The sequence below is a fragment of the Chiloscyllium plagiosum genome, chromosome 18, assembly GCF_004010195.1.
Source record: "Chiloscyllium plagiosum isolate BGI_BamShark_2017 chromosome 18, ASM401019v2, whole genome shotgun sequence".
Taxonomy (NCBI): Eukaryota; Metazoa; Chordata; class Chondrichthyes; order Orectolobiformes; family Hemiscylliidae; genus Chiloscyllium; species Chiloscyllium plagiosum.
This window is the reverse complement of record NC_057727.1, coordinates 62,645,306-62,659,684: the sequence shown is the minus strand read 5'-3', so window position 1 is coordinate 62,659,684 and position 14,379 is coordinate 62,645,306. Positions and strand designations below refer to the sequence as shown.

At 42.7% G+C, this 14,379-nt stretch overlaps 1 protein-coding gene across 1 annotated transcript; it reads left to right on the top strand.

Annotated features, from left to right (window-relative positions):
* Nucleotides 1-417: 417 nt before the first annotated feature.
* Nucleotides 418-10,181, top strand: LOC122559272 (telomeric repeat binding factor 2, interacting protein). Its single transcript, XM_043708653.1, has 3 exons — nt 418-997; nt 4,999-5,138; nt 8,226-10,181. The coding sequence occupies exons 1-3, from the start codon at nt 418-420 to the stop codon at nt 8,724-8,726; spliced, it is 1,221 nt and encodes a 406-aa protein (XP_043564588.1). The 3' UTR covers nt 8,727-10,181.
* The last annotated feature ends 4,198 nt before the right edge of the window (nt 10,182-14,379 follow it).

Here is a 14,379-nt window from a genome sequence, read left to right as displayed (position 1 = left end):
TTTAATAAGAAGAGGTCTCCCATTTAAGACACAGATTTGACTTTTTTTTCTGAGGGTCTTCTACCTATGGAACTCTCTTCGTCCAGAGACGAATGGAGACTGGGTTCTTGAACATTTTAAAGTTTGTAGGAGATAGACTCTTGATTGACAAAGAAGTGAAAGAGCATGGAAGATAAGCAAAAACGTAAATTTGAGACAGCCACGTGGTTGTATAGTGGGGGAAAGCAGGTCTGACGGGCCGAATGACCTCGTTCCCGCCACGTAGCGGTAAGCGCAGGCCAACGGAAAGGTGGCCTCCTCACACAGTCCAATCAGTAACTGGCTCTCCTGTTACTATGGGGCGTGTGTCCAATAAGACGGCGATCCTGTGCCCGGTGATTGACCAATCGTACGAGCCGGTGTCCGAGCCCGCTCCTGATGGCTGGCAGCGAGGAACGGGCCGCCGCGGCCCTGACGCACTCTCGGACTCTCTTTCTCGACGACCGTGGCGTCCCGCTGCGATTCTACCTGCCGCCGGGGCCCACCAAGGCCTCGCTGTCGCCGCTGATCATCCACGGCGGTGGGGTGATGTGCCGGCTCCGGGAGCCGGACGCCATCCTCCTGACCGAGTTGGGGGCCGAGGGGCCGACGCCGAGAGGCTACCTCAGCGCCCGCTACGTGCTGGACTGCGTCGAGCAGGACAAGCAGCTGACGCTGGAGGAGTACGGAGCCTCCCCGCAGGTGGTGACATCGCTGGGCCGCGGCAGGTTGACGTACACCGAGGAGGAGGAGGCCGCCATCTTGTCGTACGTGCGCTCTCATGGCGACGGCTCCGTCACCGGCACTACGCTCTGGATGGAGATGGAGCGAAACAACGTGACCGCCCATTCCTGGCAGTCCATGAAGAGCCGCTACCTGGGCTGCCTCCGCGGCCGGGAACAGCCCGACAGCGCCAAGAGAAAGCGACCGGCGGTCACCATTCGGACCGCTCCCGGGGCCGGGGCCGCTAAGGAAGAAGGTGAGGCCCCTCCGGCGACCGTTAGGAGGCACCCAACTGAGCATGCGCTGGGGCTATTTGGCCGTCCGCTCGTGTGCGCATGTGCAAACCAGTCAGCCCCCTACCCGCATGCGCAAATCCGCCTGCTGACGCTGTTTGAGAGCTGGGTTGAGTTAGGTAGATCCTCATGATTGGATTTTGTACCTTAACTCATTTTCCTACGCGGTCACCATAGCTGTTGATCTTTTTGTTTTGAAGAGGTCCAGCGCCCTGTCGATCACATTACTCGATGGTAGGTTCAATGATATCATAATGGTAACTTGGTTATGGAGAAGACTAAATATGTGTATGTTAGGTGGATTGGCCATGCTCAATTGCCCTGTGGTCTCCAGGAGTTCAGGCCAGGTAAAAGCCGAGTTACGGGGTGGTGGGGGGGGAATTGATCTGAGTGGGATGCACTTTGAGTGTTGTGCAGCATCAATGGGCAGAATGGCCTTTTCTGGACTGTAGAGATCGAGTCTAAAGTTATATCAGACTTGAAGTGTTAACTGTTTCTCTCTTCACAGATGCTCCAGCATTTTCTGCGTTTATCTCAGTGATATGATTGGTAGTTGGGGCACCTCCTTTGCATGTTTTCAGATCCGTGCCCCCCCCAAGTATTTGCTCCACTATTCATTAGTTCATAAAGTAGTAGTAGACAACTCATCCTGTCAAGGTTGATATAATCATGGCCTCAGCTGCATTTTCTTGCTGCTCTCTGTAACCCTTCAACCTGCTAATAAGACTATGACTTAATTTTGAGCTTGAATCTGCCTCAGCCCTCTGAGCCACAATGGGGGAGGAGAAGAAAACCTATTTAGGGTAAGAGGGGGGGGGCTTTTGCCTGAAACATCGATTTTCCTGAACCTCGGATGCTGCCTGACCATCTGTGCTTTTCCAGCACCACTCTAATCTAGACTGTGATTTCCAGCATCTGCAGTCCTTACTTTTGCCTAAGAAGCGGGGGGGGGGGGGGGGTGTCCATTGTTGCTTTGGGATTCAAGATCCTGAAATTTCACTCGAGTTTCATCTGTCTCATTTTGTACTCTTTTCTCCAATGCTATGGTAAACCTGCCTTTAATTTTTAATTCTGTCATGAGAAATGAGCATCACTGCTAAGGCCAACATTTGCTACCCATCTGTACTTGAAAAGATGTTTAGGGACCCCCTTCAATGACATCAACCATGACCAGATGTGCAGGTAGATTTTGCTGCAGTCTCTGTTCCTGAGTTGTTCTGCCACTGGTAATATGTAAATAAAGTGTTCTTGGGGAACAGAATATAGTTTGCATTCCTTCCTTCTGTTCCTGCCTCCTACCTCTAACCATAACAAGTATAGGGTGTAGGTTTGCTCACTGAGCTGTAGGTTTGATATCCAGATGTTTCATTACCTGGCTATCCAAGTGAAGCGAAGCTGTTGTCTCCTGCTTTCTATTTATATCTTTCTCCTGGATGGGTTCCTGTGGTTTGTGGTGATGTCATTTCCTGTTCGTTTTCTGAGGGATTGATAGAAAGAACTTATCAGACACAGAAAAAGCAGTACTAGTAAAAGGATTAAATTTCAATTACCGAGATGCTGACAAGAAGGATTTCCTAGCAGCATTAGAAACCACATTGAAGGACAACAATCTCACGGAAGAAACACCACAAACGATCAGACAGTCAGTTGCATCTACTCTGAGCCGAAAGAGGGAAGGAAACAAATTGAACGCACAAGGAAAGAAAGCCCTAGAAAACCTCAAAAAAGACAAAAACCTCGTTCTATTACCTGCAGACAAAGTTCGGCTCAGTCATCCTGAACAGAAGGGACTACATAGAGGAAGCCAATGCACTACTTGCAGACATCTACCAACAGGTGGTGCTAGACCCGACCCCACAACTAGGAAACAAAATTACATATCTCCTAAGAAAATTACACAATTCCGGACAATTAAACAAGATGGAATTCCAGAAAATGAAACCCGACGGGACCAACACCCCACGATTCTACAGACTACCAAAAATCCATAAACCAGGAACCCCCCCTCAGACCTATGGTCTTACTACCCAGAACACCAACTTACAGACTGGCCAAAGAACTACACACAAGACTGAAATACCTAGTAGAAGAATCACAGCACTCCACCCAGGAATTCCTAAAAATCATCAAAAACACCAAAATAGAGGAAGACGAAGCAATGATCTCCATCAACATCGACCTAGCAAAGGAAACACTTATCACACTTTTAGAAGAGAGCATCACACACACATTTATCACATTACCAACGAAAACATCATGAAGCTAGTGGAACTGTGCCTCACCACCCACTTCACTTTCAACAACATAGTCTACAAACGAACCAACGGCACACCCATGGGATCTCTGCTATCAGGATTCATAGCAGAAGCGGTAATGCAAAGACTAGAACAAACAGCCCTACCAACCATCAAACCAAAAATCTGGGTCCGCTACGTAGATGACACCTTTGCCATCACAAAACAAAACAAAACAAGATAGAAGAGACATTTAACATCATCAACAACACCCTCACAGGCATAAAGTTCACCAAGGAGGAAGAAACTGATAACAAACTCGCATTCCTGGACGTCACAGTCGAAAGAAAGGACAACAGAGAACTACAAACCTGCGTATACAGAAAACCGACAAACACTGACCAAATACTTAACTACACCAGCAACCATCCCAACACACTCACGCAAAGTTGTATCAGAACACTATTCCAACGAGCCACCACACATTGCAGCACAGATGAACTTCGGAAAACAGAGGACAACCACCTAAACAACGTATTCAAGAAGACCGAATACTCAAAAAATACAGTCCGCAGATTCCTCAAGAACAAACCACGACAAGCAGGCCAAACACAGCCAGAAAACCTAACCACCTTATCATACATCAAAGAAGTTTCAGAAATGACTACTAAGACCCCTCGGAATCCTAGTAGCACACAAACCCACCAACATTCTCAAACAAAAACTAACAAACTTAAAAAACCCAGTACAACCCATGGATAAAACCAACGTCATCTACAAAATACCATGCAAGGACTGCCACTAATACTACGTAGGACAAACCGGAAGAAAGTTAGCCACCAGGATACACTAACACCAGCTAGCCACAAAAAGACACGACCCCCTCTACCTCGTAGCCCTACACACGGATGAAAAAAACCCACCATTTCGACTGGGACAACACATCTATCCTGGGACAGGCTAAGCAAAGACATGCCAGAGAATTCCTAAAGGCATGGCACTCCAACCACAACGCCATAAACAAACACATAGATCTAGATGCCATCTATCAACCCCTCAGAAAACAAACAGGAAATGACATCACCACAAACCCCAGGAACCCCATCCAGGACAAACATATAAATCGAAAGCAGGAGACAACAGCTTCGCTTCACTTGGAGGTCACCACTGATGATGTTACCTAGCCAGGTAATGAAACGTCTGGATATCAAACCTACAGATCAGCGAGCAAACCTACACCCTAAACCTCAATCTGAGCTACAAACCTTGCATAACAAGTATTTGAAAGTTGGGCAGAGAGAGTGGTCTCCTGTAATCAACTAATCAGTTGATACTCTGGATATATGGATTCAAATCCCACAGTGGCAACTAACAATATAAACTTGATTAATAAATCAGAATGCAAAGCTAGTTTCTGTTATGGTGACCTTACAACTATCAGTGATTGTCATGAAAATCCATCTGATGCTCAAATTTCCTTTCTAGGGAAATAAATCTTTGTAGTCTTTGTATTTTGAGGAATCAATTGAGTATTGTGCAGTTTAGTGACCTCTATGCAAGTGAGTCCTTTCTCATTTACTTACAATCACTTCACATTCAGTCTGAAATCTGGAAGCAGAAAATGGAAGTCATTTTATAACATGTAGGGTGATTTTTCTGATTGTCAGTCTGAATTGGTTTATTCAACTGCTGCTTTTCAAAATGACCAGAAGTCTTTCATTACCTGACAGGTAAAAGGAATCCTCAAAATCCTCAGCAGATTGAATTGAAGTCTATCGAACAAGCAACCACGTCAGCTGAACGACGACCTGATGCAAATTCAGATGAGGAATGCTGCAACATATTTCATATTGCTATCCGTGAATTTGAGGTAGGCAGTCTGGTAATTCTGCTTTTAAGAAAACTGTGGATGCTGGAAATCTGAAATATAAACAAAGTGCTGAAAAAACTCAGCAGATTTGGACTGGTTAGAGAAAAACAGAGTTCGTGTTTTGAATTCCATGACCTTTGGACTGATTTTGAAACATTAACTGTTTTTTTTTACTCTGCTGCCAGACCTACTGAGTTGCTTAGCATTTTGGTTTTGTTTATGGTCATTCTGGATTATTTTTCCTAATTAGGTTTTATATATGTTTTGCAATCTGCTTGAAATTCCTGACAATATGGCAGCCTAGCCATATTTCTTTTCTCATTCCCAAAGCAGCGCTAACTTATTGAGTCAAGAAGAGTAAGCCGATGGTAATCTCCTTAATTATTGCAATGCTTCTCCTCTGCAGATTTGGTATCCAGTCTGAGTAGATAGTGGTGGTGGCGGCGGAGGGGCTGAGGGTAGAAAAACTACAAATCTCCAGTGAAGCCTCCCTCTCACCCTCAGCTGACTTGCTATTCAGCTACTTGGTAGGTGAGGAAAATAGTCGAGGTATTTCCTGTTCCTAAAGCAGAATAGAATCCAACTTGGTCTACTCTCGAATCTGCCAAGTGCATCAAACAGTACTATTAAGCAGAATCTCAGTGCCAGTTAAACTACTGGCCAGCTCCAGACATTGTTTCTGTTTTATTGAGGGTGGAGAGCCATGTGATGCAGGATGGCTTTTGTCATGGAATATGGACAGCTTGTATGAGTACATAAAATAATATTTTTACAAATTACTTCCAAAGTAGATTTTCATAATGCATAAAGTTTAAAAACTGTGTGCTTGTTACTATGTTACTTTGTTGTTGTTTTGTTGTGGCTGGGTCATGGTTGTTACTATGAATTTTCTTTTTTGTTTGCCCATGGATACTGCTGGCAAGATCAGCATTTAAAAGAACATTAGAATAGCACAGTGCAGGAATAGAGGGTTTGTCCCAAGATCTTGTGCTGGACGTGATGCCAAATTAAACTAATCCGTTCTGCCTGTTTATGGTCCATATCTCCATTCCTTGCTTATCCATGTGCTTCTCTAAAAGCCCCTATCATATCTGCCTTCACCACAATTCCGGCAGCACATACCAGGGACCTTCCACCCTGTGTTTAAAAACTTGCCCCTCACATCTCCTTTGAACTTTTCTCCCCCTGTTACCTTAAATGCATGCCCTCTAGTATTAGACATTTCAACACTGGGAAGATAATTCTGACAGTCAATCCTGTCTGTGCCTTTCATAATTTTATAAACCTTAATCAAGGGCAAGAAGGAGACCTGATGGCTCTTGAGAGAGAAATGTTAGGTTAAAATAAGGTCACTTTGGAAATAAATTCCTAAAGATCTGCCAAGATCCTTTTTGTTTCACTCTATCCATAACTCAGCAAGATCATGTGCTGTTATTAGGACAGCTATCATCCAAATGTTCACTGACTGCATAGAATGCTGAGGTCACTTCAGTGATTTGATACAAGTGCATTAGTCCACAGCTTTGACAGCAATAGAAAGTAAAAGGTGAAAAGGAGTGTTTCTACTCCCTTTCAATGCAAATCATTCAGAAATGCCATAATTACATGATTCTGAGAGAATGCAATAAATGTCTTGTTCCCAGGATGTGGGACTGTCCTCTAAAGAGAGATTGGGCAGACTGGGCCTGTATTCTCTAGAGTTTCAAAGAATGAGAAATGATTTCATTGAAACCTATGAAATATCTAAAGGAATAGGTATTGTACATGTAGTAATCTGTTTCCCTTGGCTGGAAAGTCTAGAACTAGGGGGCATAACTTACAAATAAGTGGATGTCATTTAGGACCAAGAAGAGGGAAATTTTGATTTATACTCAGACTGTGATGAAACTTTGGAGTTCAGTACCCCAGAAGGCTGTGAAAGCTCAGTCTTTGTGTTTGTTTAAAAGAGGTACAAGGTTTACCTTATCAATGACTTAACGGGTTAAGGGAAAATGTGGGTAAAAGACATTGAACGTCTTTGAAGTGTTCGCTCGTGCTGGAATAAAATAATTAAGACCTTTTAATCTGTATCTACTTTCATCCCCAATGAACTTGTCATATTATACAAAGATTGATTCCACAAATAATAGTGAGTTGAGTACCAGCTAATCTATTTTTGCTGATGTTAAAGCAAGGAATATTATTGACCATGCCATGTTCTCATTTGATTGCGGAGAATTTTATGACCAATATGACAACTGGATGAAACTTTTGAGTAGCTAGACCCTCAATTTTTGCTTTTACTGTGACCACCTGAGACTTATTGATTGTTATCCAAGGTGTAGTCATTGTATCTTGCAATCTATGATTGATGCTGCAGTGAAAAGGCTTCGCAAATTATTTAAACTTGACCCAATTGAAGACACAGGCCAATATTGGCAGGTCTAGGTATTAGCTGGTTTTAGTTATGTTAAGACGGTGTGGAGTCATCTTGAGCCATTCAACACTGTGTAGCTTGAACAGTCACAATGTTAGAGTCATAGAGATGTACAGCACAGAAATGGACCCTTCGGTTCAACTCGTCCATGCCGACCAAATATCTGAACCTAATCTAATCCCATTTGCCAGCACTTAGCTCATATCCCTCTAAAGTTTATAGAATTTTCACCCATAAAGAGACACTAACATCTTTTTATATGTTTGTGGTGTCTATCTTGGGGTATTCAATGGTGATGATGATCTCATGATATTGAAAATTTTGTTAAGTGGTTGGCATTTGCTGTAAACTTAATGACTCAACTGTGAGATAGCAAATACTATAGCTGTAGTGCAGTGATGGTAATGTAATGCTGATCATGTGCGCTGCTTCTTCACAATTGGAAAAAGGCTTCAAGTAATGTTATAACTGTACCCATTAGCCGAATAATCAGTCTGATATCACATATTGTTTCTTAATAGATGATGAAGAATCGAGCAAACAATATGCTCATTCAGGAGTATCTTAAAATGAACCGAATATTCTGGTATCTTCTATGAATGAACTGTTTAAACATATCCGGTTGCTAACTTCAAACCAATGTTTTGAAATGGTTTTGATCCTCATTCTAGGTTGATGATGACAGTCCAGAAATGCTGGTAGAAGTTGGTGGTGAAATGGAGAAGGTCCCTCAAAAACAGGAGATTGAGAGTGACAAACTTCCACAGGTCAGCCCTGTTGAGCATCATCCTAAACGGAAAGGAACTTTGGCAGAGTTCATCATGGACAATAAGCATCCAGAAATAGACTCTCAGACACCAGTAGACGAGGTGTCCTCTTTGCCTACAGCCTCTCAGGATGAAATAGAATGTGCAATTCAAGCTGTCAACCTGTTGATACAAACCCATCACCTGGACGTCTGTGGAGCCACACAGTTGTTACTGAAGAACAATGGAGAGTTGACTGCAGCCATGCACTATATGGAGACTGGTCACCGGCCAGATGGTTATCCCATCTGGACCCATCAAGATGACATTGACCTGGAGAATGTCGATGCACAAGTGCAGGAGAGGTTAATCCAGAAATTTGGCTCGGAGAATTTAGCCAAGCGCATTGCCTTTCGTAACATTTAGCAGTAGAAAGGCAATAAGATGCTTGAACTCCTGTCTCGTTTTTTCGACAGTCTTGTTTGAACACTGAAGTTAAGATGTGAACTTGCTCCTTGAAGGTTAAAGAGCTTTTGATTGGATGGAAGTTTCTGGGTTGAGGACTTGTTCAGCAAAGTTTAATTTTGAAATAAGTAAAAGAAAACTACCCCTAGCTTGGGACATATCTGAAATTGACTTGTGGATTAGGGAGGGAAAGAACATGTGGCAAAAGTTTCAGAAAAGGATTGCACTCCAAAGGACCAAGACTAGTTTGATAAAGGTGTGATTAGTGTTTTGAACAGAAACCTTTTTTTATTAAATTTTGGGAGGGTGATAGAGTGGCACAGTGGTTAGCACTGCTGCCTCAACGCCAGGGACCCGGGTCAGATTCCAGCCTTGGGACTGTGTGTGGAGTTTGCACGTTCTCTAAGTGTCTGTGTGGGTTTTCTCTTGGTGCTCCGGCTTCCTCCCACAGTCCAAAGATGTGAATTGTCCACGTTAAACATAATTTTGAAATGAGTCTTCAGGGATGTATGAACTAGACGTGTTAGTCAGGGGGAAGTGTCGAATAATAAGGTAGGGGAATGGGTCTGGGTGGGATCCTCTTTAGCGAGTCGGTGTGGACTTGTTGGGCCAAATGGCCTGTTTCCACACTGTAGGGATTCTGTGAAAAACATTTTTCAAACTGTTTTCATGGACAAAATTTAAGAAGCAATGTTGATCTGTGTAATACTATCCAAATATTACTTGTTGAGGATTGATTATGAGAAATTAAAATCTATATCCAGTGAAAACCCATCTGGTTTAGAATACGTTATGCTCCTATGAACCCCCAACTAAGGTATGCTAAAGTAGAAGCTAAGACATAGTTTATTGATCTGGAATCGATGCTTCCCTCTCTAAAGAGACATAGTTGTAACCACAGAAGAAAGCAGGAATCCAGGTATAACAATCTCCTCCATGGTCTACAGCATGGACTTATTTAATGGTCACCTTGGCTAGTCGCAGAAAGACAACTATGAGGTGATCCTGTGCCCAGTTCTGCTTATTGGCCTCCATGCTGAATAGTTATGTTCAGGAGATTGGGATTGAAATGCAAATAAATCTTGAAAGGAAACCCCTCCAAAAACTATACATATTGAGCAAAGGGTCCTCGAGGCCACAGAAATTACAAGTGGTTTGGGAACAGCATTCCTTCTAATTGTTTTCTGTGCTGCGCGGACTTCCAAGCTCCTCCATCTGTGCCTTTTCAGCACCTGTGGCTGTGCAGTTTAGAGGGAACAATGCCTGAGTCTCTCAACCAGTTATTACACGTGATTGCAGTGTGTAGCACCCACCATACCACCTCTCCATTAGTATCTCTATTGATATGTACTGAAAGACAATTAACACACGCTTTCTATTTGTCGACATTAATAAACTCTTACAATGTGATGGTTATTGCCTAGTCATGTGTGCCCTTACTGCTGTTTTGAGATATCTGATATTATGGTGCCATATTAAGTAACTTTATAAGTCAGCAATTGAAATCCATTATTAATGACTAAAATAATATCCAATGCCTTTGAAAAGCAAGTCACTGACCCTTCTGATTGGGGAGATGGATTAAGGTATTTTGAAATGGATAAAATAAGTAATCAGTCAAAGTTATAAAAGTGGTGCAAAGTTCAATGTGGGTACATAACCTTTGATCAAGTTATTGTTTAACGAGGTGGAGGTTTGTGAATTTTCTAAGAAATGTTCTGGCCTGGCCTCCAGCTTACATATTCAGACTGAGCATTTTATCAGAATTCGTAAAATGTTGTTTACATGTTGTTTAGACCCAGATTAATAGAAAGCACAGGTTAGGTTTTAACAAGAATTGCTACTTATTACAAAAAGATTTCTACCGGTAGGCAACTATGAACTGTCAACATAACTCCACTGGTTAAACTCTAGCTACCTTATAAAACTCTCTCTACACATAAACCCAGACAAATAAAAAATATGTTTGTCCCAAGCACTGATGATGTCGCCTAGCCAGGGGACGAAACGTTTGCAACAAAAACTTCCAGCTCGGCGACCAGAACCACAACAAACGAGCACCCGAGCTACAAATCTTCGCACAAATAAAAAATATTTCTGAGTGGAAGGGAAAACGGTTCACTGACGTGATCCTTTTGCTTGTCAGGATCTGTTGATCTTTCTCTTCAGTTTTTGCTTTCTTGCAGGACACACAGAGAAACTAGTTCACAAATTGCGAAGTCTTAGTTACTGGCTAAACGCTGCAGTTTACAGTGACCGGTGAAGGAAGATAAACTGACTTTCTTCAGGTTTTAAATATTTTTGTCTGCTGACAGAAAGACCCTCTGTCTTCTACCTTTTTGAGCCAGTAGTGTATCCAAATGGCTAGTTCTCTCTATATTCCATGAGAGCTAACCTTGCTAACCAGTCTCCCATGGGGAACTTTGTCGAACACCTTACTGAAGTCCATACAGACCATGACCACGCTCTGTCCTCATCAATCCTCTTTGATACTTATTCAGAAAACTCTGTCAGGTTCATGAGACATGAATTCCCATGCGCAAAGCCATATTGACTATCCCTAATCAGTCCTTGCCTTTCCAAATACATGTACATCCTGTCCCTCAGGATTCTCTCCAACAACTTGCCTACTACTGACATTAGGCTCACTGGTCTATAGTTCCCTGGCTTGTCCTCACCACCCTTCTTAAATAGTGGTAACATGTTAGCCAACCTCCAGTCTTCCGGCACCTCACCTGTGATTATCAATGATACAAATATCTCAGCAAGCGGCCCAGCAATCATTTCCCTAGCTTCCCACAGAGTTCTAGGGCACACCTGATGAAGTCCTAGGGGTTTATCCACGTTTTTGCATTTCAAGACATCCAGCACTTCCTCCTCTGTAATATGGACATTTTTCAAGATGTCATCATCATCATCTATTTCCTGACATTCTATATCTTCTATGTCCTCCTCCACAGTAAACGCTGACGCAAAATACTTGTTTAATATCTCCTCCATCTCCTGTGCCTCCACACAAAGGCCACCTTACTTATTTTTGAGGGGCCATATTCTCTCCCTAGTTACCCTTTTGTCCCTGATGTATTTGTAAAAATGCTTTGGATTCTCTTTAGCCCTATTTGCCAGTGTCCCCTTTTTGCCCTCCTGATTTCCCTCTTAAGTACACTCCTACTGCCTTTATACTCTTCTAAGGATTCACTCGATCTATCCTGACTATACCTGATGTATGCCTCCTTTTTCTTAACCAAACCCTCAATTTCTCTAGCCATCCAGCATTCCCAACATCTATCAGCCTTTCCTTTCACCCTAACAGAAATATACTGTCTCTGCCCTCTTGTTATCTCATTTCTGAAGGCTTCCCATTTTCCATCCGTCCCTTTACCTGCGAGCATCTGCCCCCAGGTGTGAGGAAAGAGCATTTGAAAGTTCTTACCTAATACCGTCAAAATTTATCCTTCCTCCAATTTAGATCTTCAACTTTTAGATTTGGTCTATCCTTTTCTATCACTATTTTAAGACAAACAGAATTATGGTCACTGGCCCCAAAGTGCTCCCTCACTGACACCTCCGTCACCTGCCCTGCCTTATTTCCCAAGAGTAGGTCAAGCTTTGCATCTTCTCTAGTAGGTACATCCATATACTGAAACAGAAAATTTCCTTGTACACACTTAACAAATTCCTCTCCATCGAAATCCTTCACAAACCATGGCAGTTCCAGTCTATGTTTGGACAGTTAAAATCCCCTACCATGACTACCCTATTCTTACAGGTAACTGAAATTTCCTTATAAATTTGTTTCTCCATTTTATGTTGACTATTATGGATCTGTAATACAATCCCAATAAGGTGATCATCCCTTTCTTATTTCTCAGGAATATCCTCTCTAAGTACAGCTGTAGTACTATCCTTACCAAAAACGCCATTCCCCCTCCTCTCTTGCCTCCCTTTGTACCCTAGAACATTAAGCTGCCAGTCCTGTCCATCCTTGAGCCACATTTCTGTAATTGCTATGATATCCTAGTCCTATGTTCTTAACCATACCCTGAGTTCATCTGTTTTCTATTGAAATAAATGTGGTTTAATTTTTCAGTCCTACTTTATTTTTTGCCCCTGCCTGCCCTAACTGTTTGACTCGCATCTTTTCTCAACTGTACCAGTTTCAGATTGATCTCTTTCCTCACTATTTCCATGGGTACCACCCCTACCTTACTAACTCCCCTCTTCCCCCCCCCAAGCAGCTTTAGCAAATCTTCCTGCCAGTCCCCTTCCAACTCAGGTGCAATCCATCCTCCTTGTACAGGTCACATCTGTCCCAGAAGAGATTCCAATGATCCACACATTCATCTGTCCCATCCTCCTATTCCTACCCTCAATATCACATAGCACGGGTGTAATCCAGATATTACTACCCTCAAGGACCTCCTTTTTAAATTCATGCCTAACTTTCTATATTTCCCCTTCATGTGACAATCAATTCAATTCAGAATCTCATTCTCTTCCCTTCCTATATCGTTCGTTCCAATGTTCAATGATATCCTGGTGGTCCCTCTCCCCTCTGAGAACATTCTGCACCCTCTCGGAGATAGCCTTGATCCTGGTACCACAGAGGCAACACACCTTTCTGATTTTTCGCTTCTGGACGCAGAAACGTCTGTGCCTCTGACTCAAGAGTCTCCTCACACAATCCATTGCTTGGAACCTGACGTACTCCTCATTACATTAGAGCCTGTCTTGATACTAGAAACTTGGCTGTTTGTGCTACATTCCTCTGAGAATCCATCAATCTCTACATTTTCCAAAACAGCATACTTGTTTGAAATGGGGATAGCCGCAGAAGGTTGTTATACTACCTGCCTACTTCTCTTGCCTTTCCTGGAGTTAACCCATCTATGTGACTGTATCTGCGGCTTTTCTCCCTTCCTATAATTGCTATCCATCACATCCCATTCCTCTTGTAAATTCCTCATTGCCTCTAACTGTCCCTCCAACTGATCCATTCGATATGATAGGATTTGCAAGCAATGACTATTGCGCACATAATTCTCAGTAACACATAAACTTTCTCAAAACTCCCACATCCGACAAGAAGTGCATATCACTCTACGAAATGCTATTTTGCTCCTTCCAATCTACAGACCCAGAAAATAGCACTGTTTTATTGCTCTACAAAACACTGCTGTAGGCTAACCTGATACTTATGGTTATATTTTTAAAGTATAATCAAGAGATGGATCTCAATAGAACTTATAATCAACAAATAACCCACTCTACTCACTATTGTAGAGTAGAGGCTACACTTAAAATTATACACTTACCTGTTTCTGTGATGTGACCTTTCCCAAACAGGTTCCTCCAAGATCAGTTGTGAATTCCGCTCTTTATTAACTTGTCCTCGACACATTCCGATGTCCAGCAATACATGAATTCAACAGCAAAGGCAGTAACTGCGCAGATGCACTACTATGTCTGTTAGCAGTGTGGGTTTCTTTTTCTCTGTCTCTGTCCTTCACTGACCATGTGCTGCCTATTGTCTGTCAGTGCCGTTGTTTTGACTTTTTGTTTTCTCCCAAGTTCCAAATCCATGCAACAGCACATAAAGCCGTAATTTCTGCTC

Coding starts and splice junctions, on each gene's coding strand:
- LOC122559272 (XM_043708653.1), top strand. CDS start 418: ATGGCTGGCAGCGAGGAACGGGCCGCCGCGGCCCTGACGCACTCTCGG. Junction 998..4,998: donor CGGGGCCGCTAAGGAAGAAG/GTGAGGCCCCTC, acceptor ATTACCTGACAG/GTAAAAGGAATCCTCAAAAT. Junction 5,139..8,225: donor TTGCTATCCGTGAATTTGAG/GTAGGCAGTCTG, acceptor TCCTCATTCTAG/GTTGATGATGACAGTCCAGA.